Here is a 23,945-nt window from a genome sequence, read left to right on the forward strand (position 1 = left end):
AAAGACTGGTGTACCCAGCCTTGGGAAAAATCCCAAGGGAAGGCTTTGATGCAGAAGAGCTCCCATGAAAATCACTGAACATAACTGACAAGGGGAATGGGTCAGAATGCAGAGTAAGTCTCAAAAAGCAGGGGCATATAACAGAGGATAAGATTTTCAAGTTAATTCACAGTGAATTATTCGGATGCCAGTGGGAAGGAATGGAGTTGTAAATGTTATGATACCAGAAAGACAGGGTCGTGGTCCAAATCTTGTGATGACTGTCACAACTCACTCATCTCTCTGTTCTTTACCCCAAACATCCCAGCACATTAAGCACAGTTTGCATACCATGATGCTTTATGAACCCACGCTTACAAATCTTAACAGATTAACTCATTCAACAACCAAAACTTATTGAGCATTTAACATGAATTAGGGACACTGTTTTGAGTGCTTAGACATAATGAATAGATAAAAGAAAATTACAAACTCCTTGGTATTTAAAAAAAAATAATCTTCCACTGGAACATAGTACATGGCCACTTGGGAACTCAAGTAGCACATATATCCATTATAATATATTTCTAAAAACACTGATTTAAAAAAACTGAAATTCAAAATGGAAGATAAGTGAGGAGGCCACTTCTGAATGAATTAAAAAAAGAAAAAAGTTGTGGGGGAAAGGCTGCTAAAAATGGTGGGTTCACATCTGAATTCAAAGTGCTGTAGAAGGAATCCCCACACTGGGAAAGAAGTGAATGAGATCAACTTTTCATACTGAAAAAGTCTTAGCAGTTAAAACTTGTAAAGATACATATAGATACAGATACATACATTCATGAAATAAAAGTGTTGGCCAACTCAAAGAAGTCTAGGGGACTAAGAAAGAACATGAGCTTTGAAAAGAATTACGTCTGGGTTGTATCCTATTACCTAGGATGAACTGTGAGAAAATTACCAACTATCCAAAAATGTTTTTCCCCATAAGATGAAACGAATACTAGGGACCTAAAGACTAAGTGCCTGCCCGCTGGAGACCCCAGAGCCATTTCATCACGCCTGGCCTACCATAACGGCAGCCTAAGAGACTCCCACGTGCCAGAATGATCTTTTGAAAATGTAAGCTGAGAAGTAACATACCCCAGCAAAGCAGACCCCTCACGATGGGTCGAGGCCTGGCTCTTCCAAGCCCGGTCTGACCAGTGCTCTCCCATCACCACGGCCTTCCCCATCCCTCCCCGCCCCAGGGTCTCGGCCAATCCTTCCTAGAACACCTTCCCTAGGGGCAGCGCTGGCGTCTTCTAATTCTCAGGAGACCAATTTTTTTAATGTCAGAACCTCAGAATGATCTACCTGAAATGACTTCCCATCACTTCTTATAGTGCACACTGTTTATTTCTATCAAGTCACTTACAGTAACGTGTACTTTCTGTTTGTCTGTTGCCTGTCTTTAAGCAATACAGGAACTTTGGAGACCCAGTGCCCCTTGGACAGAGCACCACGCCTGACACTGAACAAGTCATTAATACTGTTTTCGTGTAGATCTCCCAGTGACGTGACCTTCTCTGTCTTCAAAGCAAAGAATCAGCACCAAAGTTGCCCACCTCATCTTCCTTATTTGTAATAAATGCCTGCTTTCTGAGAAGTGAAGTTTCTTCTACTGAAACTCTGGTTATGTAAAGGCAGTATGGTGCAAAAAAAACAAAAGAAAAGAAAGAAGAATACAAATACAGGCACATCCAAAAAACAAAGAGAGCAAGAGAAAGAAAACTAACTATGTCCATTATGTGCTGTGGCCTTGTGGGGGAAAAAACAAAAAACAAAAACACATCACATTACTCAAGTCTTTCACGTTCCTCAGCCGGGCTCAGGAGATGCCTCAAACTCTTCCTAAGAAAAGGAGTCTGGGGTAGGGGTGTGGGGACCACTGCTGCCTGACCAATCGACTCAAATGAACATATATAAAAGTGTTCTGTTAAAACTGTAAAACAGCATCTATGAAGGCAGTAAGCCTGTGCTGAGTTAGCTCCGCTACTAAGGGCTTTCATGCCCTGTGAGAGTGGAGAGTATTATGTATTTCAGCACGGTTTTAAATGTACCACATTCCTGTGATACTGAGATTTTCTATCCTCCCTCCCCTCTTTCCCTTTTTTCCCCAGACAGGGAACATCATAAAGCATGCAAAGTGCTCAGTCGTGTCCGACTCTGTGTGACCATAGACTGTAGCCTGCCAGGCTCCTCTGTCCATGGGATTCTCCAGGCGAGAATACTGGAGTGGGTTACGAGCTCCTCCTCCAGAGGATCTTCCCAACACAGGGATCGAACACTCGTCTTTCACGTCTCCTACAATGGCAGGCGGTTCTTCACCATTAGCGCCACCTGGGAAGCCCGACATCATAAAGAGTCAAGCACATATAGGTCCTGACAACTATACTCTTCCAGACAAAGGAGGACAAAAACAAACAAACATCACTGTGATTTCACAGCGGAGCTCACATTTCAGGGAAAAAAGATGAATAAGATCTTGGATCAAGTTCAAAATGCCAGGTTGCCCACTGCTCTGAGCCTCGCCCTGGCAAGTCAGAGCGCCAGCTGATGGAGGCTATGGAGAGACAGACAGCGGTTCTCCACAGTCACAACCCCGCCACCCAGCCCCTCACTGGTGTGGTGGCCTTAGTTCACTGGCATCTGTGTCTAGCTTTCTGAGCCATGCTTGGCCTCAATGGATCAGTGGAAAAAATGAGGGAGTCTCAAGTAATAAACTGAACTGATCAATCAATGCGAGAGCTCCCCTACCTCCTGGACCGGGTCAATACATTCCCACTGTGCCTGCACGCCCCCGGCTCCACACCCTCGTCAGCTCAGGTACTGAGCTTCTCTGGCAACTCTGAAGCACTTGGCTGGCTTCCAGTTTCCCCTGCCTTTGCCAGAAGATGGCTAAACTTCCAAAAAGTGCTCCCAGAGTCGTCCAACATTCCCAGACTCCCACCTTATGGCTGGAAGAGTTCTTACTAATTTTAGACCCAAGGATGCCTTCTGTGAGCAATTAGCCATCCAGAGGCCCCGCCCCCATCCTGCCAGAGACAGCCAGCATCACTAAGCGGAGAAAACAAACACAGCAATTAACAGACAGAGGCGAGACCTGTAAAGCAGTCAAACCAAGCCAAAACGGCCACTGTGCCACCTTGATAAACAGACTGAGTGGAGATCTTTCCAAAGGAAATAAGTACTGTCTTTCCCCCAAGAGTTGTGAGTATAGACAGCAGAAACAGCCGAGAAAAAAAAAAAGAGTCAGGCAAAGACAGACTAGGAGACAGAGGCAGAAGAGGAGAGACCAACAGATAATGATGCCTCTACAGACGGGGCCCCGGGGCGGGGACGATGGGGGCAGAGGGACACAGACCTCTCTGGGAAAGAGCAGCGGATGGTGCACTTCTCCACCTGTGATTTACAAGAGTAGGAGGTCCTCTTGAGCAGAAGAATCCATTTTAAAGCAAGTAAAATGACGCTGAAACCTAAGTGACTTGATGATTCTTAAATCTCCATTGTTTCTGGTCAGATATTCTGCTAGGAGCCTTAAGATCACCAACCCAACTCCACAATCCCCAGTGTACACGTACACACATATACACCTCTCAGCTTTTCTCCCAATACAGGGTGGCCAGGGACCCAGCTGTTGGATGCAGAGCCAGAAAGAGGATGCGGCGAGGCCCCTTACCTTCAGCAGTACCACGTCCACGGTCCTGTCCACCTTGGAGATGTCGCACAGGCTGTAGCGCCTCTTGTGCCGTTCATACATTTTGTCCAAACGCAGAAGAGAGGACACGAGATGCAGGAGGGACCCACTGTAACCTGGGGGGGTCAGGGTGCGCCTGCAAGCCCCCAGGTCTGAACCTCTCGCGGGGAGCTGGCTGGGGTTTCTGCTGTCTGGACTCCTCTATGAAGAAAACCTCGAGGGGGTCAAACCACGCAGAAGCCCAAGTCCCTCATGGGATGGAGAACTTCCTGGCAGTGCCTGAGCCCCGGGGTGATGCACGTACAACTCGCAGTATCCACAGTAAATGCCCCTTGATGCTATACTTTAGTCAGATCTCGACGGAGAGAGAAGCACAGGCTGTTTCCATCACGGGCGATAACTCCAGGAGAAAAATGAAGGCTTAACGGGCTACGCATGCCGGCCGACGCACGTGGCGGGGAACAGCCCAGAGGAGGCAAGGAAAAATCCAGTATGTACCTTGTCGGGAAAAGACAAGCAGAGGAGAAGAGAAGACAGCTCTACTTCGCAGGGATGACGGGACAAAATTTTCTCATGAAAACCTCTTCTTGCTTAAAAACACAAAAGCAAGGAAAAGCAGTATTTCCCTCACAGCAAAAAAAAAAAAAAAAGCAAGCAGGCAGGCTGAAATTCTGAGATTCTGTTCAGAGAAAGAGTCTCTAGTCAGCCTCTCGCTCGCCAGGCAGTAGGGCTTGGTTCTGATTTCAGTTGAAAAGATCTAATGACAGCGGAGTGAAAGCAGGAAGGAAAAAAAAAAGACCACTCCTCCCCCGTGCTCCCTCCCTTTTGGGGCGCGGGCCCCTCTTCCCTCCCTCCCTCCCTCAGGAACTTCACGGCTGGCCCTTTCCTCAGCACCAGCAACCTCCGAGGCTTGAAAACCTAAAGGCGGTGCTGGGAACATGATTCATCCCCAGACGAAGAGGAGAAAAACAAGGCTTCCTTTTCCCGCCGGCTTCCTCCTCCTCCTCCTCTCACGCTGCTTCCTATGAAAAAGGCTCTGTGGGGCACCCCAGACGCCCCCGGGCTGAGGTCGGGGCGGCGTGGGGACAGAGGGGGGGCTGCCATCCTGCACACCGCAGGCGAGCGCCACACGCGTCTCGGTCCCACGAAGTCAGGGACGCGGCCACTACCCCGGGCGCGCGCTGCAGCGCCCTGCCAGACGCAAACCAGTGATTTAACGTGAGAAAAATGCTAGCCTGAGACTTCCGGGGACAAGTCTCAGGATCCACAAGGGCTTACGGAAGTGGCAGGCAAGGCTTAGAGATCAAGAGGTCAATTAGGTTTTTCTCTCTTTATGTTTTTGCGGAGAGGGAGGGAGTGATGAGGAGTGGGCGGGGAGGAGCGGTGCTTTGAAGACACCTGAAGAGGAGAGGAGGAGAAGGAATTGGTGTCAGCCGCACTGCGTGGGACCAAGAGGAGCCCCTGGCGGGGGCTTCTCCCGCTCTCGTGACCGAACCCGCGTGGGGCTCCATCACTCCACACGCCCGCTCTCTTGCCACCCGGGAGCTCTCCCGCCCCACCCTAGCCATGATCGTCAGGGGCAGACCCGCTCCAGAATTCGTCTTCTCGCTGGTGTCAGAAACAATTTGGGGGGGAAAGAAGAGAAAGAACTGAGGACGACACGGGGGTGGGGTGGGGGGAGAGTGGAGATGGAAAAACTGAAAGGATGTTCTCCTTCCAGGAGTGTCAGGCTGCTGACGTTCCCCTCAAGGGGCCACAGGAGGAGTCCTTGGCTTGGCCTTGCCAGTGTGGGTGAGGGGGGTCCAACGCCACAAGCCAGAGGAGAAGAGATTTAATACTGAAGTTTCCATCAGTGTCACCAAGAGAGCTGATGGGGAGGCTTTCCAGGAGCAATAAAAGAGGCAGAGATGGGCCGGTGAGTCACCATGTCCTCTGGCCAGGCCGTCAAGTAGCTGACCAGCTCAGAGGAGAGTGAGGCAGCGAACCCCGCTAGGACGCACCTCCCTGCTCCCCCGGACACGCGGCAGCTGTGGCTCAGCCAGCTCAAAGCCTCCAGCCCGTCCGTCCCGGTTTCATCCGCGGGGTGGGGTGGACCGGCCCTCCCCTTCCCCATACGCCCACAGCGAGCATCGCACTGTGACGCTACCAACGCGGACACTGAACCAGATGTTGCTTTTCATGAGAGTAACGATGGAAAACAGACGATTGGAGAGAGAGGAGAAAGCGGTAAATAAAATTCTAACTCAGGCTTACCCAAAGGGTGGGAACCTGGCCGGCAACTTACGACAACTTTGCAAACTATGTGGTCTAGGACACGAATGGAAAGATCCTTTAGGTTTTTGGTGCAGGGAAAAATGGATGGTTTATTATCTTTTCTGTATGAACTTTCACCAAGCTGTCACTCAGAACTCTCCCTCCTCCCACACAGAAAGACAGAGCCGCCTCCCCTCTGTCCTCAACATGGTTTATTCCCCACTGCCGCTCCCTTCTGTTTTAATTAGAATCAAATGTTTCCTGCTTCCAAGGTTCCCAGGCTTCTCCCTAGGGATCATAGATGCTTTAATCACCATACAGCCTTTCTATTCCCAGTCTTGTCTAACTACTGACTTCAATTCAGATAATCTACACTGATTGAACAGATATTCCACATTCGGCGTTATCTGCACTTAAACTGCCTTGCAACAAAGGCAAACAAAAGAAACAAAAAACAAAATCTCTGTCTTCGAGAAGTTTAAAAGAAATGTTTCACAGTAATACAACTGTCTGAAATGGCCCAGGTTATGGTTTTGAGACAGTTTTTTGAATTTCTGCTGAGATGCTGGCTTTGCGCTGCAGGCTGGAAATTGAGACTTCCTAGTTGTTCGGTACACATAAACATGTTAAGAGGATTTGGAACTGTAATTGCGTGTTCTGTTCCTTCTTGGAGAACAAATCCTCTGGGTAGGGAACACATGCCCTGGGTGGGGAACATGAGTCTGCTTTGCTGTCCCTCTGGATCTGTTCGATACTTGCCACAGAAGACAAAGTCTGTGGTCCTGCGCTTTCGCTGTTGATCTGACAATTCCAAGTTTTTATCAAAAACATCTGGAACTGCTGAGCAGTTATTCTGTTAGGATTTTGAAACTCAGAAACCAATCATTTTATATCCAAACCAAAGCTGAGACCTATGAAGCTTCGTTTTGAGGATATGTCTCTTTTCCTTTAAATTTTGGGAACTTAAAGAGTAAAATATGTTTATTATTTACAACCTCTTTTCACAAGAGTAATTATTCACAAGATTACTTACATCTCCCTTCTCTCTGTGCCCTCCACTCCACATTCCAGCCACAACAAGGAGGCCTCAGTTCAGTTCAGTCGCTCAGTGGTGTCCGACTCTTTGTGGCCACATGGACTGCAGCACACCAGACTTCCCTGTCCATCAACAACTTCTGGAGCTTACTCAAACTCAAACAAAGAGGCCTACATTCTTCAATACAAGCAACCAGTGCTAAAAGTCTGTTCATACCACAGGCCTGATGTATCTTATTAAAGATTCCAGAAAATAAAGTATAAAAATATTCTTTTGAATTTTATTTTAACTACAGCGTTTCTGTTCATGAGTTAAATTTTCCCTCGATATTTATCTAACACCTTATCCAAATTATTTAAGTGTTCTTATGGGTCAGTGCTATTTGGGTGCTTTTTAGTGAGGGCAGAACCCTACCTGAAGCCCTATAGCAAAGTTTCTGAGACAGGACACCATCTAGCGGGTGTACTGAAGACCCAAACAGAACACAAAGGCCAGTGAGCACTGTGGTCCGAGGGTGGGGTGTCTACTGCCACTGAAACATTTGTTTTGTAACCTCAAAGTCTGAACATACAGCAGTAGCATGTCACTGGCTCGAAGACACACCAATGATCAATTTCGTCTCTGCAAGGCGCAGAAGGTGGAAATCAAACGTTCTTTCCATCCCTAGGTTTGTCACATCTCACTGAGCACCCTGGGATAATCAGACTGACTCTTGGGTTTCCAGAACTGGGGAGTGAGAAGGGCTGGACACTGTGTCATATCTGAAGTTCCTTTTTGGTCTGATATGGTCAGCCTGAGACTAACAAATCTTTATCACTTGCCATATAACTCATAGGATGTGGGTGCAGTGGAGAAAGAAAAAGGAATTGAGAAGTTCGCTCAAAACCTGTTGTAGAAAACATGCAGTGTATTCTTGCATAATTATATTTTCCACCTCCACTTTTCACATGAAATGAAAAGGAAGGAAACGACTAGCAGAGTCATCAATTTTCACAAATCTATGATTTCATTAAGTTAAAAACAGTCATCAAGAGCTACAAACTTGTTGGTGGCAAAATTTACTAAAATCCAGATAAAATATTTATACTGTTTTTTTTTTTTTTATTATCAACAGCCTCCACTTGAGCAACTCGTCTGTTGAAACTAAATCTGCTTCATATAAAATACCTGAGTATTTGAGAGAAGACGAGAAGGATTCACAGCAACTGCACTGCGTCCACAGAGGATTTCCTTTTCCATTTCAGTTTAGGTGTTTGATCAGGTGCTGCTGATCCAGGAGAGCGAGGCCCGAGGCCCCCTCCCTGGCATTTCATGCACGCCCAGCTCTGGAGGCTGCAGGGAGGTTCAAAGAGTAAAGGGGAATGGAAGACCCGGAGGGCAGCCACCAGCCGACCAGCAGTTCCACTGGCAGTACCTCTGCTTCAGTCCTTTCTCACCTTTCCCAAGAAGAAACCAGAACACTAGCCAGCTGATGGCAGCGGCAAGAAGCAATTAAGATGGAAGAGAATAAGACAGAGCTTTAAAAACGTCCGTTCACCAACCTGTGCGCCTCACAGGAGACAGGTCTCAGGGAACAGGCACACAAATGTTAAATTTTAGTAAAATTACCAGCCGCTTGATGATAGAAAAGGAAGGAGGGAAGAAAGGCAGACAGCCAGATCAGATTTCATCTGGAAAAGTGGTGATACGATAATGTAACCTCTAGGACAGGTCTTCTGGGGGCAAGATTTATTAATAACATTTACTGAGTGCTTCCTGTAGGCCAGGTGCACCCACATGTACCATTTCGTTTATTCTTCATAAAAAGCTAAAGTGTGAAATGTCTCTGTCCACTTTACAGATGCAGAAAAGTACCATGGAGCTTAAGTCGGTTTATCAGGTCACCTGGGCTTCCCTGGTGCCTCAGTAGTAAAAAATCCACCTGCCAATGCAGGAGACGCAGGTTTGATCCCTGGGTCAGGAAGATCCTCTGGAGAAGGAAATGGCAACCCACTCTAGTATTCTTGCCTGGAGCATCAATCTCAGGGACAGAGGAGCCTGGTGAACTAAAGTCCATGGGGTCGCAAAGAGTGGGACACAACTTAGCAACTAAACAACAACGAGGTCACACAACTAATGAGTCTGCATTAAATCCAATTTGAGAAATCTTTCTTTCTATATGCATCTTATTTTGTCTTGAGTAATCCCCTAAACTGAAAGAAAGAACTCTCAGCGAGAAAACCTAAGTCAAAATTTCAGGAAACAAAACTAGAACTCACTTCTCGTCTCTTATCACTGGCATTCTTTTTTTTAATCATTGGCATTCTTACATCTGATTTTATAGAAACGAAAAAGGACAGAAAAAGACTATTTTTTCAATAAAAATGACAAATGGTTTCTAATTTTATAAAGTACTGGTAGAAAAAGTGTGTTATTACACTAAATGCACTCAACTTCTTTGCCATCATTTTAATACTTGACATTTAGTTTTTTTTAATAGCTTCTCACTATGTTAATGTCACAAAAATCAGAACTCACACATCCAACACAGAGACGAAGAGTCTTACTGACAACTGGTCTCCAGGTCTCCTTCAGAATGAGTGGTGGTACTGTTCTCAGTTTTCCTCGTGGGAACAAGCATTAGTTACTTCTTACGGCAGCTTTTCAATGAGCATCTGAAGATACTCATCATGGCTCACCACCCTCCTCAAAGCTTCTCCTGTGGCTCGTGGTTCCCACAGCTTGTTCCCCGTGCCACGGGTACCCGACTGAGGGCCCTTCAGTTAGTGGGTGTCCCTTGCGTGATGTGAACACCAAGACAAAAACCCTCTGGTGCTGAGGACACTGGGACGACCGGGATCAAACTGCCTTTCTTCTCAACACACACGCCACACTGCTGGACGGATACCAGCTTGTGGTCGAGTCAGTCACTTCCCATGCCTTTCCGCTGGACGTATCAAAACAGGTCTCTTTCATACTATGATCGCGTGATTTTACTGTAAACCCTACTTTATACACTTTCCTCTTTAAAGTGTACTAGATATTTGGTAAACATTTAATTTTTCTAGAATTTTCAAAGTGTCCCAAAGAATGCGGAGTTAAAATATCTCAGTATTTTAAAAACCTAGACTGCTACGGATGTCAAAAATGGCAAGTTTAGTATCAAAAACCAGTTAAACAACCCAGAAATTTTACATGGAAGAATACTGTTGTGATTGCTACAACGTCTCACGAGTCACTGTCCTGAATCTTCAACAAGCTTTTTGAAATGAGTTCAATCATGAGACAAATATTCACTGAGGACCTATGTTTGGTGCCGAGAATATAATAGAGAGAACCAGACGGACATTAAGTAGTAAAAACAATGTGTGTGAGAAACGCCCGAACAGAGGACTCCCAGGCTACCACAAGCTCACCTGCCTTCCGACGGAACTTGAGCGGCTGTGCCTGGGGCTCGGGAGAGCGGCTGGGATGGGCACAATGATGACGGAAATCACCACAGAGACGTGACTCGAGGAGCCAGACAGCGAGAGCGGTGAACAGAGCCCGACGCTGTGGCAAAGTCAGGTCGTGAGAGAGCTGGGTTTTGCTGTGTGAATGCTCCGTGGACCCTGGCTGGGGAGAGCCAGTTCTGGGGCCGTGGTGGAGTGAGGAAGGCTCAGCTGCAATTTCTTTTGAATTTCTACCATTTCACAGGGGAAAATTTAAGCTCTGCCATACACTCCGCTTCTTCCGGTTTTCTCCCGAGACATCCTACCCTTCAAAGTGCCTTAGTGAATCCTTAAAGAATGGCTGCTACAGGATGGCTGACCTGGGAATAAACACTTTAGTGCATAGAAACTGTTCTGAGAAGGAAACGAAGCATCAGCAGAGAAAAAGAACCGCTGACACGAAGTGAGTTCCACGCCCGTTATTTTGGTTCTGTCCAAGAGACTGTGTCAGAGACTGGAGGAGAAGCCTTGAGGGCACATGCTACGTCTTGGTCAGGAACAGACACAAAGGCCCCAGCTTGAGGAGAGAGCAGGGCGGACAGTGCTTGGCAAGGAAGCGGAAACAGAAGGGAACGGCCCGCAACTGAGACTCCCTTTCCATACGATCATCTGGGAAAAGAAGAACAGACCTCATTCTACAAAACAAAGGCAATGAGGTCAGGGAGACAGTGCTGACAACTGCAGGCCATAATTTTCCAAGGGACGATGTCATCACCAGCGTGTCACGGCCAACGAGTGGCCGACTAGCTGATATCAGCCAAAATGACTTATCTGTTCGACAATACCTAAGTATCGGCTGAAGTTACAGGGCTCTGTGAGCTGTCATGAGAGATGTCAAGATGGATGAGACACTTTTGGGACCTTAAAGAAACAAACCAGGGACCACGGCATGAAATGTACACATGAGGAAGCTTGGGTAGTACAGATGAAACGCAGGGTTTCACCAAGGAGTAAGGAGCTCTGCCTGAGCTGACCAGGTAGAAAAGTTTCAAGAAGGTGGTGGTTTAACATGAAGGGACAGAAAGACAGAAAAAGGGAGGGAGGAGGCAGGCAACCCCGATGCAGACAGAGATCGAAGGTACAAATGCTGATGTGAGGCAGGTATGACCGAGGACTGGGGGCGTCCGTTACCTGCATTGGACTCAAGATAGTGCTGTGACACTGGTCTGGACAAGCGTCCACAGCCTAGATTACAGAAGCATGCAATGCCCTGCTGAAGAGTCGGATGCTGTTCAGAGGCAACAAGGAGCCACCGAAGATGTTACAGCATGGAAGCGGCACAATCTGTGCTGTGACTCAGAAAATCTGTACGAGTCTCTAGCCTCATCAAGTCTCCTGCCTGTGGGGACACCACGCCATGATCCTTATCCAGCCTTGCTTACTGTCGGTCCTCAAGATGTAAACAGTTGGTCTCTCAAGGTTCCACATCTAGGATGTGGGGGTTCTTCCTACTTCAGTGACCGTGGTTCTCAGGACAACTGTGGTTTCTGTAATTCCCTACCTTCCCACATTTCTATTAACAGTCACGCTCTCTGCCGACTCTAACCCTCCTTAGAACTCTGCGCTGTGAACCATGGTGTCCTCAGGCCACCACACTGGTGTTACGAGGTCCAGCCTGTGTTCTTCCTTGCGGCTGCATGCTGCTCTCTAAGCAGAATGCTGAGGGCAACTGAGTACTTCTTAAATCTCTCCCAGGGCGCCAAAACCAGTCCTAGACATCCAAGGGCTAGAGGAGAAACTGACTATACATCCGTTTCCTGCCACAATCATAATCCTAAGACTTTCAAAAGGCTGACCAGATTTAGTCAGTAAATGAGAGAAAAGGTCTTGGTCAATGTTAACACACACAAAAGGTGAGCTGTCTGGAACAGTTTTTAGACTTAATGGATAAAAGTCCTGGCCAGACATGAAAACTGGTGCTCAAAATAATCATACCTTTAGGAAAAATTTGAATCCCACATAAAATGAAAACGTGTCACTTTAGGAAATCACTCGACTTATTCTTATTTTTCACTTCACAGAATGAAGAACAGCTCCAGCAGAGCCAGTCAGACGAGCCAAAAAGTGACTCAGCTTCCCATGGACAATGTCCCTTGGCCCTCCCAAGCAAACACACAGTACAGTCACGCCTTCCAAAAAAATGGAGAAGTATAACTTGCTTTTTATATCAACTGTTGAAAAAGACAAAACAAAGGGAAAAGAGAAAAACCCTCCAAGAAGAAAAGTAGTGTTAACTGCTGATGGGAGATAAAAATAATAAAAAGACATACAGTAAAAAAAGAATACACATAAGTATTTTGTATATTCATGCCTGTGGCATGAATACTATGTAAGTATTAGTTGCTATGATAGTTTTATTTTTATCATTACATCTTTGCCTTATTTTATAAGGAGGTATCTAAGTCAGCTTACAATTGATGCCTTCAAATTGTAGTGCTGGCAAAGACTCTGGAGAGACCCCTGGATGGCAAGAAGATCAAATCAGTCAATTCTAAGGGAAATCAACCCTGAGTATTCACTGGAAGGACTGATGCTGAAGCTGAAGTTCCAATACTTTGGCCACCTGGTGCAAAGAAGAGTCTCACTGGAAAAGACCCTGATGCTGGGAAAGATTGAGGGCAGAGGAGAAGGCAGAGAGAGAGGACGAGATGGCTGGTTGGCATCACCGACTCAACGGACATGAGTTTGGGTAAACTGCAGGAGACAATGAAGGAGAGAGGAGTCTGGTATGCTACAGTTCAGAGGGTCACAAAGGGTCAGACACAACTTAGCAAGTGAACAACAATAACAACAGAAGGGTGCATATAAGAAAAAAGCATGTAATGGAACATCCCGACTCAAGTTATAGCTGAAAGAACACAACACTTCTGCTTTGATTCAGATCACAGATTCCCTCTGAAAATATTCTGTACCATGAGATGGGAAACCAGAGGGAAAAAGGCTTTCATTCCTCTGCTAAGTGGAGAAGCTGGGGAGCTGCCCTGGAAGCTAAGACTAAAGGAACCCCTCAGTATCTGAACCTGAATGCCGAGCAGTCTTAGGGAGAAGCAGTTCTGTAAACTTTAAGGTCAAGACAGAACTGGGAACCCAGATGGAAGAGTTAGCCTTGGGGGAAAAAAAAATAAAAAAGTCTCTTCATGTGAGGGTAAGGGAAAGAAGAAAAAGACAGATATTTATAGATGTTTTTCCTGGCCAATCCCCAAGTGCCCAATTTGGACTGAACTTAAAATGTCCCTGAACAGTCCCCCTCCAGACGGCCAGAACACCAGTGACCGCTGGGACAGAGAGCATGGGGCTCTCGGAGGCGACTCTGGGAGGAAAGCTGAGGACCACGCCAGCCTCGAGGGCCTCTCCCCTCACCTGCCCCCGGAAGACTCGCCCATGTGCTCAGGTGAGACGCTGACACCTGCCTCTGAGCCGATGCTCCTTCCCTCGCGCTCCTCCCCACGGAAGCAACACCGGTCAGAAGACGCCTTCAAATGCCATCACGGCCCGATGCCTCCACTGAACACCTCATCAAAACACTGGTCTGTCCTTCCTCCGACTCTACCAGAACTGTGCTAGCCCTCCGACCACACTTAAGTCACCCACACACTGATTACCACCATTTTCTGGAAAGCTGCGGTACAAATCTCCTGGACTAGGAGATATGTTTACTTGGGCTTTCCTATAGGTTCTTGGGCTTACTGAGCATTCGACAAACAGTTCCTATGTGAATGAATAAATATCTACCTCTCTGTCTGAAGGGGAACTTTCAGGGAAGGTCACCCATTCTCAGGAGCAGATCAAACTGGGGCAGGCAACCTAGATTCAGAAGCTCCTTTATTTTACATAATTCACAGATTTTTGATAGAGAGACATGCACTCTTGTATCAAAGGGATGTCTGCTCTGCTCAATACAAACAGATGGTGTTAGTTAAACCTCATCAATAAATAGGACATATCAGAAATTAATCAGCAAGTAAAGACAGAATCCTCTGCCTACCCTGAATATTTTTTGAAAACAATCACAGTCTGGGTGACTTCTGTAAGATCATCCCTGCTAGAGATTTGTCTAACTAAATAGATATTAATTTGTGGTTATTATTTCATTTGTTCATAATTTTCAAATGATATCCCACTATAGATTTTATACGTATTTACATAAATAAAATATATGTACACAACAGTCAATTCAGGACCAAGTTTCACGGAAGCATTTTGATACTTTCTCCAAAGATTCGCATGTGTGTATGCAGGCGTGCGCACTCACGTGTGTGTGTTCATGTGTGTATGGGTGTGTGTGCATGTAAATTTAACGCCTCAGAAGACTGCACGTCACTGACCGGCCAAGCACTGCGTCAAGAATGGCACATCTAACCAACCAGGGAGCCCGTGGAGACAGCATGAAGTGCTATTAGGGTCCCCTCGGGAGCTCCCAGCACTCGGCAGGAAGGACACGAAGGCCTTGTCCAGTCTGCAATCTGTACGTATAAGAGTGTTATTAACACTGCTCTTTTGCCTCCCCTGTGAGGATGTTACAACAATAAGCACTGCGTCCATGCTCATTCACTCAGTCCTGCCCAACTCTTTTGCAACCCCATGGACGGTGTAGCCTGCCAGGCTGCTCGGTCCATAGGATTTTCCAGGCAAGAATACTGGAGTGGGTTGCCATTTCCTTCTCCAGGGGATCTTCCCTACATGGGGACTGAATCTGTGCCTCCTGAATTGGCAAGTGGATTCTTGTACCATAGAGCCACCTGGGAAGCAACAGTAAGCATGAGTATTCTGAAGAGTACAATTTGTTTAATGTGGCTTGCTGTTACTATCTTTCTTTCATACAAGGAGACTTTCCTTGGGTCTGAATTCTAATAGCTCCATTCCATTCTTACACTGATAAACCCTAAGAAGCTTTGGTCTGTTACTGCAAGGGTCACTCTCAATTCTACATAGATGTTCAATCCCAAACACTTGTGTTAATGGGTTATCGATGAGAAACTTCCTATTCTCCATGTAATTTTTAGATGCAACTCCTGGCATGCTGATTAAATCAGCCTTTTTAAAACTGTACTAACAAAATGTAAAAGCCTCAAATATATTTGCTATACAAATAGGAAATCAAAGAAAAAATTAAGGAAAAAAAAAAAAAAAGAAAGAAAGAAACAGGACATCAAATTTCAAAAGAAAGGGAACTACTTAAGGTTTTAACAGTGCCCTAAGGAGAGACTTTGACAAGTGAAGTATGATCTTCAGTCCAATGAAGTCATACTTACCAAAAAAATTGTCAATTAACTAGAAAATACGCCTTGTCAGGCTACTTCCTGTGTTCCTTCTTCTTTCAAGACGCCCACCAGGCACCCCACATGATAAACGCCTATCGTGTCTGGGAGCTGCGGCAGGTCCCTAACACGGCTAAGGGCGCATCCCTGGCAAGAGGAGCGGTACTGCAGGCTTCTTGGTTCCCAGCAGCTCCACCAAAACGGAAGAGGAGACACAAGAGGCCTGTGCTGCAGGGTGACACAGCCCTTCCGAGAAGGGTCTCAAAGAATCAAAGAGTAAGTACCCAGGGAGGTTCCCAGGATGCATTTCACTCAGAATACCTGGTAGAGAGGCGTGGCTGGCAGCTGGCCTGTGGAAGGGCAGAGCGGACGGGACTGTCCAAGTAATCCGAGGAGCCAGACCGTGAAGTCCCTGCCACACCACCAAATTCAGCAAGCATCTCTAACATGACCCAGAGCAGTGGGTCTCGATGAGTGGTCTGCAAGACCTTCAAGGGCCCGGAGACCTCTTCAGGGCATCTGTGGGGTCAAAACTACTTTTATAGTCATCCTAACATGTCAATAACCTCAGATATGCAGATGACACCACCCTTATGGCAGAAAGTGAAGAAGAACTAAAGAGCCTCTTGATGAAAGTGAAAGAGAAGAGTGAAAAAGTTGGCTTAAAGCTCAACATTCAGAAAACTAAGATCATGACATCTGGTCCCATCACTTCATGTACAGTCTGTATACATACACATACACAGAGAAATATTAGTCAGCCATAAAAAGGAAAGAAATAATGCCACTTGCAGCAACATGGATGGGCCTAGAGATGATCGTACTAAGTGAAGTAACTAAGAGGAAGACAAACATCCGGATATCACTTACATGTGGAAGCTAAAATAGGACACAGATGTACTAATCTGTGAAACATAAAGACTCACAGACATAGAGAAAGACTTATGATTGCAGGGGAGGGCGGGTAGGAGGCAGAGGGACTGATCTGGAGTTTGGGACACAGAATGGATAAACAACAAGGTCTTACTTTATAGTACAGGGAACTATATTCAATATTGTGATAAACCATAATGGAAAAGAATGTATATATGTGTAACTGAATCACTCTGCTGTATAGCAGAAATCAACACAGCACTGTAAGACAACTGTATTTCAATAAAATATTAAAAAAAAAAAAAGAAAGCAAAATAGAGACTATATGAAAGCCAATGCCTATAGTTTTATGTATGTGAAGTGAGGGACCAACAATTTCCTAACATGTTGAATGAAGCTGATGAACTGAGAAACTACAGCAGGAATGAAAAGCAGAGATGGCTTTCTGAAGAGCAAATAAAACTCTTTAGGAAGAGACTATTTCCATGAGCTACATGCAAACAAATTCACCTGAAAGGCACTTTCTCATACACCATATGGCTAATTTCATTTTTGAGAGACTGAGGCCCCTGACCAAGCTGTAATGTGATATGAGTAACTCCTTCACCCAAGTCACCCAAGTTTCTGAACTGCTAGTGAGACCAGTGCCCAATGATGCTCACCTTTATGACACGACAGTAATGACAGTCATAGTGACGCTGGCAAGCCATCAAGAAGGGGGTACATTTTTTTCACAATTTAAGAAGCCTGTCAAATACATGGGTATTTCAGAAATACAGCAAAGACTTAAATGGAAGCTCCAGCACTTGAGGCTTTACCTCCAAAGATCTGAAAACTGCCATTTCTAAAAGACTCCCGTGTCCAAAAGCTTCCAGAGTGGAGAAGCTCCCACCTAACTGTACCGTGATCTTCACTCCTGGGCAGGAAGTATGAGGAGCTGCAGGCCACAATTCTAAGGAATGGATGCTAAAGACCCAGTAGGAGGCGTCATAGATTTTTCTCTCCCTGCCGGAGTCAGGCTGTCTCAGCTCTGCTACGCCCTGTGGTCATCAGCGCATACACACATTTGGGAACACAGGGTAAAAGGCCATCTTGTAAAAATGACAAGCATTGGTCACATGTCTTATTTAGCCTTTCTTTATTAAAAAGAAGTTCCCAAAGAAATACTTGTTTGGTGAAAATGGATGCCAATATTTATAAAGTCCTATCTGTTACTTTAAAGGAGGCTCAGCAGTGCCTCACTGAGCAATAGCTGTTGAAATTTCCTCTGTGTACCAGTTTCTATCTACAAGTTAAAAACCTTGCTTTAAAAAATATTGACAATACCCACTTTTTCCTTAGCTAAATTTGTGCAATTATCATCCTCCATTAAACTAATTGGTTAGGTGATAAAATCCTTTTCACAAGAAGGATCAGCCCCCCCTTCTTTTTTGAATATCTCATTTTATAAACTTCTCCAGTCTACCCTGTAGTGATGAATTACAAGAACTTACATGAACAACCGCAAGAAGAACTAGACAACCCGGGTCTTTCCACAGCTGTTACCATTTCATGCCTTGGTCAGCTGCAGATGCTGTAAAGAGACTCAGGCTGCTTTATCCTTCTGCTTCCTCAGCCCCCACATTAAAGCTCTTCTTCATCTTCCCTTTCCTTCTTGCCACCTCCCTCTTTCCTGCTCCACATTGGCACTAACTAGCTTGAGGGAGGAAGGATCAAGGCAACTTTTCACATCAGTCACTTTCAGGGCACCTTCATGCTTGCCCACCAATAAACAGGTGGTAACCCATGGCGACATTAAGTTTCAAAGAACAGTAAGACTGATTCAAAGATTATCTTGTTGAAAGGGCGTGCATTATCTTGCTTTTACTAAACAGCCATGCCATGAGATAGACGTGTGGCAATAAAGGCAAAAATTCCCCCATCGGGAATTAAAGATGAGAAAACTCAGCATTTTTCACATGCCTAAGATGAGAAATTCTTAGGCACTGATGAGGTTTCCACCTCCGGCCCCCACCCCCGCCAAGGACAGCTGAAACAGCAGCTTCCAGTATGACACCACAACCAAAGCCAACAGGCAGAGCAACATGGCAACGGTGACGCTGAGCGGTGCATGTCAGTCACCTCATCCAGCACTTCTCAAGAACCTCCCCTGGCTTCACGGAGCCTGGGGGGCTATGTGGGTGGAGTGTGCCAGGGACAAGCTCTTTTTCAAGGCCTGTAGGACACATTCTTTGGACTTAAAAAGCAATGCAAACCTCGGAGTACAGTCCACGTTATATGCTAACCATGAAACAGTGATTTCTGCTCACAGCCTGTACGCTGGGTTCTGCTACAAGAGCAAATGCATTTAAGTCCCACGTCAAGAGAGCCTGGCCTGAAACCCTCTTCCTGAGTCAAGGAGGAAACAACAATCTCAGGCAAGGAGAAAAACAATTCAATGAGCTTGATGTGAGGCAGACACGGCACTAATGAGGGAGCAGGGCCAGAGCTCTGTTTTCTTCCTCTGGATCATCTCATTAGGGAAGTCTAATGACTCCTAGGAAGGAATGCAGCCCATCGTGTTGCTGAACGACGGTGCTGGAGACAGGAACTGTTCCCTGGCAGAACAGCGACAACACGAGCAGCACTTTCTGGAACTGGAGTGGAAGGACTGGCTCCTTATTTCAAGGCCAGCAAGGCTGTCAACGGGAAAATCCCCACGTGGGACATCTCGGCAGAACTCCACTGAACGGCTGATGGTGTAATGGCACCAAGGCGAACTGCCGGGACACGGGTATAAATAGGCCTTGGCAAGAGATGGCTCCTTCCCTCAGGGGCCAACTAGCGGCTCATTCCTTTGCCTCCCCCAACACGGCTTCTTGGGGGGTGGGATGTCTCCTACTAATCTGACCATCACAGCACCCCCAGCTTCTATTACAGAGCTCAACACACACAACAGGAGATGTTTGCCAACAGAAGGCTTGATTTAGTTTTGGAAATGCACAACTATTAAGTAGACCTGTAGGAAGGGAACACATCCCAACAGTCTCACTTACCACTGGAATCTTTTGTTATAAATGTTTAAAAGCAAGGAGCCCATGCATGGATACACACGCGCTCTCCCCACGCGGCCCCCACTGACAAGTCAAGCAGTGGCCTTCAGCCAGCTCTGGTCTCACAGGGGTGGGGTGGAATGAGAGAAGAAATCTCCCACATCTCCTGGAATGAATGTCCCGCTGCCCACAGAGTGGGGGTCGCACGCAACAAGGTTCTGGTGCAACCTCGAGAAGCCAGCAGCTGGGGTGGTGACCTGACTTTTCGACAACGGCGCCACTAGCCCGGCATGGCGGGGGAGCTCTGATGCCAAACCCTTGTCCCGAGACCCCTAGACCCCGCCACCTCCAAGGAGCTTGGCTTGTAGATGATTCAATGGGGAAATGAATGTGAGAATTTGACACGAATTTACTTAAAAAACAGAAGGAGACTCACAGACTTCGAAAATAAACTTATGGTTGCTGAGGGCAGAGGGGGAAGAAAGGACAGTTAGGGACTCTGGAAGGCCATGTACACACGGCGGTGTTTAACCTGGGTAACCAACAAGGGATCTACCACACAGCACAGGGGCTCTGCTCAGCGCCACGCGGCCGGCTGGATGGGGGGCAGTTTCGGGGCAGAATGGATACATGTAATGTATGGCTGAGTCCCTTTCCCTGTTCATCTCAAACTACCACAGCGTTGTAAAATTGACTACACCCCAACACAAAAGAAAAGGCTGGGTTAAAAAAGAAGAAGAAGAAGAATTTGAGGTGGCAAAGTAAGGAGGAAGGTTGGCAAAGAAAGAAACTGATGATGTCAGAAATGAAAAAGCCCACAAGCCCATTTCCAGAAATTATTATTTTCACAGGAACAGCAAGATGAAGGGTGCTGCAAAGGAGATCCTATGTTTGTGCTCTCCCCAGGGCTGCAGGGGCGTCTCCTGAGTGGACACGGCACGCACGGGAGCACAAGGCCCTTCCCCGTCTCACGCCATCCGTCTACCAGGGCACACCCAGGAAACACACACGGTGAGGCCCACTTGGAGTCCTGACCAGCTCACACGTGCCTGTTTAGATCCAAAGAACCCCCTGCCTCGGTAGATAATGATCTGCATTAAATCACAGGGAAGGCAATGTGGGTCGAGCACACGTCAAAATCAAGATGCCAGGCTCTGGCGAGGGGAAGGCCACAGGGGTGCAACCCGTACATCCGTCCGGACGGCCCGGGACTGTGCTCCCGGCACCAGGCCCCAGCCCGGGCCTCCAAGAATCCACGTGAGCCCGCAACCTGCTGAAGGCGGAGCTGCAGAGCCCCCGGGGCAGCGGATGACCCCAGCACAGGAAGCAGCATACAGATCCAGCTATGCCCGTCCTGCAACTTCTTTCTGCATACAGGGACGGCAGGAGGGCTCCACGAAACAGAAGAGGGCCACTGACCAGGAGAGCTGGTCCTACTTGAGGACTGCCCCAGCAGAGGCGGCCCAGGCCCGGAGAGGCTGGCAGGCTGCCTCAGCCTAGGGTGGGACACAGAAGAGCTGACTTAAAGAGACGAGGTGGCCTCGCAGGTAGAGGTGGGTAGGAAGGGAGAGGCCGGGCTCCAGGCTGTGGGGTCCTGGGCTGGGCTCTGGGCCAACCATCTGGGCAAACAAAGGCAAGCCCTTCAGGCACGGGAGCGCGCTGGGCTCCAGTCGCTTCCTTGCAAACTGCAGGGTAGAGACGGTGTGACAGAGACCACAGTGCCACCCTAGCCAAGGTTCTATAAGGAGAACAACTTGTTCCAGAAGATTCGGGGTTCCTGTAAAGGCAGAATCTGCAGTACAAACAGAAAAGACCTTTAAATGCCCCCACTACACATCCTATGATCCCATGCTTGCTATTTCTGCAAACCAACCAAAGGGGTGGGAGGTGTCTCTAACTTCAGCCCATTTTTCTACTGGACTAGCTTAATTCAAGGAGACTGAAAGCAAGAAGAGTAAATCTTGCCCGTCAGCCACTTTGTAGCTTTTCTGGTTATCAAAATGACTATCTCAGTATCACTTTGAAGTGTTCAACTAACCCTTATTTTATTTTACAAGTCCCAAAGCACAAGAGTAGTGACGCCGGCAATTCGGATCTACCAAAGACATAAAGTGCTCTAAGTGAAAAGGTGAAAAAAAATGCAAGTCGCTCAGTCGTGTCAGACTCTTTTCGACCCCATGGACTATACCATCCACGGAATTCTCCCAGCCAGGATACTGGAGTGGGTAGCTGTTTCCTTCTCCGGGGGATCTTCCCATACCAGGGATCAAACAGGTTTCCTGCATTGCAGGTGGATTCTTTACCAGCTGAACCACCAGGGAAGCCCGAAAAGGTGAAAGTTTCAGACTTAATAACGGGTGAAAAAACAACAACAACAAACAAACCATATGCTGAAGTTGCTAAGATCTATGGTAAGAATCAATCTTCTGAGAAACTGTGAAGAAGGAACAAGAAAAAAGCACTAGCTTTGCTGTCTCATCTCAAATTACAAAAATTACAGGCAGAGTGCAATGGTAAGTTCTTAGTTAAGATGTAAAAGACATTAAATCTGTACAATTAAGTATTTTGAGAGAAAGATCACATTCATGTAACTTTTATTACTGTATATTGTTATAACCATGACATTTTATTATTGTTGATGTTAATCTCTTACTGTACCTAACTGATAAAGTAAACCTTATCACAGGTGTGTACGTATTCAAGAAACACAGGGTGTATAGGATTTGGCACTATTCCAAGATCCAATAGTTTGGCCACCTGATGCAAAGAGCCGACTCACTGGAAAAGACCTTGATGCTGGGAAAGACTAAGGGCAGGAGGAGAATGGGGGCGGCAGCAGATGAGATGGCTGGATGGCATCACTGACTCAATGGACATGAGTTTGAGCAAACTCCAGGAGACAGGGAAGCCTGGTGTGCCGCAGTCCATGGGGTCACAAAGAGTCGGACATGACTGAGTGAACAAAACAAGGTTTCAGGTGTCCAAATGGGTCTGGGAACATACACTCCACAGATAAGGAGGAACTACTGTTTATTTCACATAAGTGAACGCTCCAAGTCAAATTTAGACATTCAAATAAATATTTTCCACAATGTCCACTTTGGGAAGCTATATACTTATTTTAATTATTCCTACCATAAGTAATTCAAACAGTTTCAGAAATCTAACTATCTCAATAGAAATCTAGGAAACAAAGACAAAAAATCTATTTCATTCTTATATTAACACTTTAGTTCAACTCCAAGCTCCAATCCCTGAATGACTAGGTTTTCAAAACTCTTAAATATGTATCAGGTCTGATGACCCAGGACAGAATGCCAACTGCTACCCAGACAAGGAAGATCAATATAATAAACATTTGGCTTAGTTGGACTTAAGGCTTGAACTGAAAACATTTTAAATGTGCTCGTAAGAGTATTTTCTGTTCTGAACTTTATTTTTCCACCATCAATTAAAGAATACATGTGTGGTGCGGGCTTAAGACCATGTCACAATTCTTTGGGTCCACAAGCCAAGATGGGGGCACGTGGGATTCTCAGAATGGAAGAAAAGTGGCTATATCATTGCACAAAAGAGGCAAAGAACGGAAATGTTTAAACAGAGAAACTACTCTTTTTAATTCCTACATGATTCACACACTACCAAACACTTCCATTCTTTACACATGCATGTGTGCTAAGGTGCTTCAGGCGTGTCCGCCTCTCTGTGACCCTGTAGCCCATCAGGCTCTTCTGTCCATGGGATTCTCCAGGCAAGAATACTGGAGTGGGTTGCCATTTCTTCCTCCAGGGGCTCTTCCTGACCCAGGGATCATCAAACCCACATCTCACTAGCGCCACCCGTGAATCTCTCCCCCCATTCTTTATATTTCTTTCGGTAAATGTTACTTTTCAGCTTCCTAAATGGAAACGGGGGCATTTCTGGTAATTCTGAGATCTCCCAAGAGCTGAGCACACTGTGAAAGCAATCAAGAACCATCAAGCAGGGGAGTACATCAAAGGCTCCCTGAACCCGTCTCTGCTTTCTAGTGAGTATTTAGACAATGAGCATTACAACAAGGTTATACTAAGGCAACGTCACTACATCCGGACAGGCATGCCTCAGGAAGGACTCACCTGAGTTCTTGAACTTCTCCTGCAGCACCTTGAAGGCACCATAGGGCACATCTCACATACAACAGCCATAGAGCGTGAGTGTGCCCGTGCGTGCTTGCTTTATTTAACTGGACTGGGGGCAGGGACAAGATCTAACCTCTTTTACTTCCCTACATATTTGGTTTGGGTAGACTCCGGGAGTTGGTGATGG

At 46.5% G+C, this 23,945-nt stretch overlaps 1 protein-coding gene and 1 long non-coding RNA gene across 14 annotated transcripts in view; one reads left to right on the plus strand and one right to left on the minus strand.

Moving 5' to 3' along the window:
* Nucleotides 1-23,945, minus strand: part of AKAP13 (A-kinase anchoring protein 13) — a 312,448-nt gene that overhangs the window by 106,708 nt on the left and 181,795 nt on the right. Inside the window, exon 1 of one of the 13 annotated variants that reach the window (XM_043489659.1) lies at nucleotides 3,701-4,522. The exons of the other annotated variants lie outside the window; for them this stretch is intronic. Coding sequence (XP_043345594.1) covers nucleotides 3,701-3,781 — 81 coding nt within the window. The 5' untranslated portion in view covers nucleotides 3,782-4,522. Of the gene's footprint in view, nucleotides 1-3,700; nucleotides 4,523-23,945 lie in introns of those variants that run through there. 13 annotated transcript variants of the gene reach the window in all.
* LOC122454984 lies at nucleotides 4,940-8,363 on the plus strand. The gene is made up of 3 exons (XR_006273563.1): nucleotides 4,940-5,028; nucleotides 5,439-5,944; nucleotides 8,122-8,363. It is a non-coding gene; the product is annotated as an uncharacterized LOC122454984 (long non-coding RNA).

This window comes from Cervus canadensis, chromosome 17 (genome assembly GCF_019320065.1).
Source record: "Cervus canadensis isolate Bull #8, Minnesota chromosome 17, ASM1932006v1, whole genome shotgun sequence".
In the NCBI taxonomy this organism is placed as follows: Eukaryota; Metazoa; Chordata; class Mammalia; order Artiodactyla; family Cervidae; genus Cervus; species Cervus canadensis.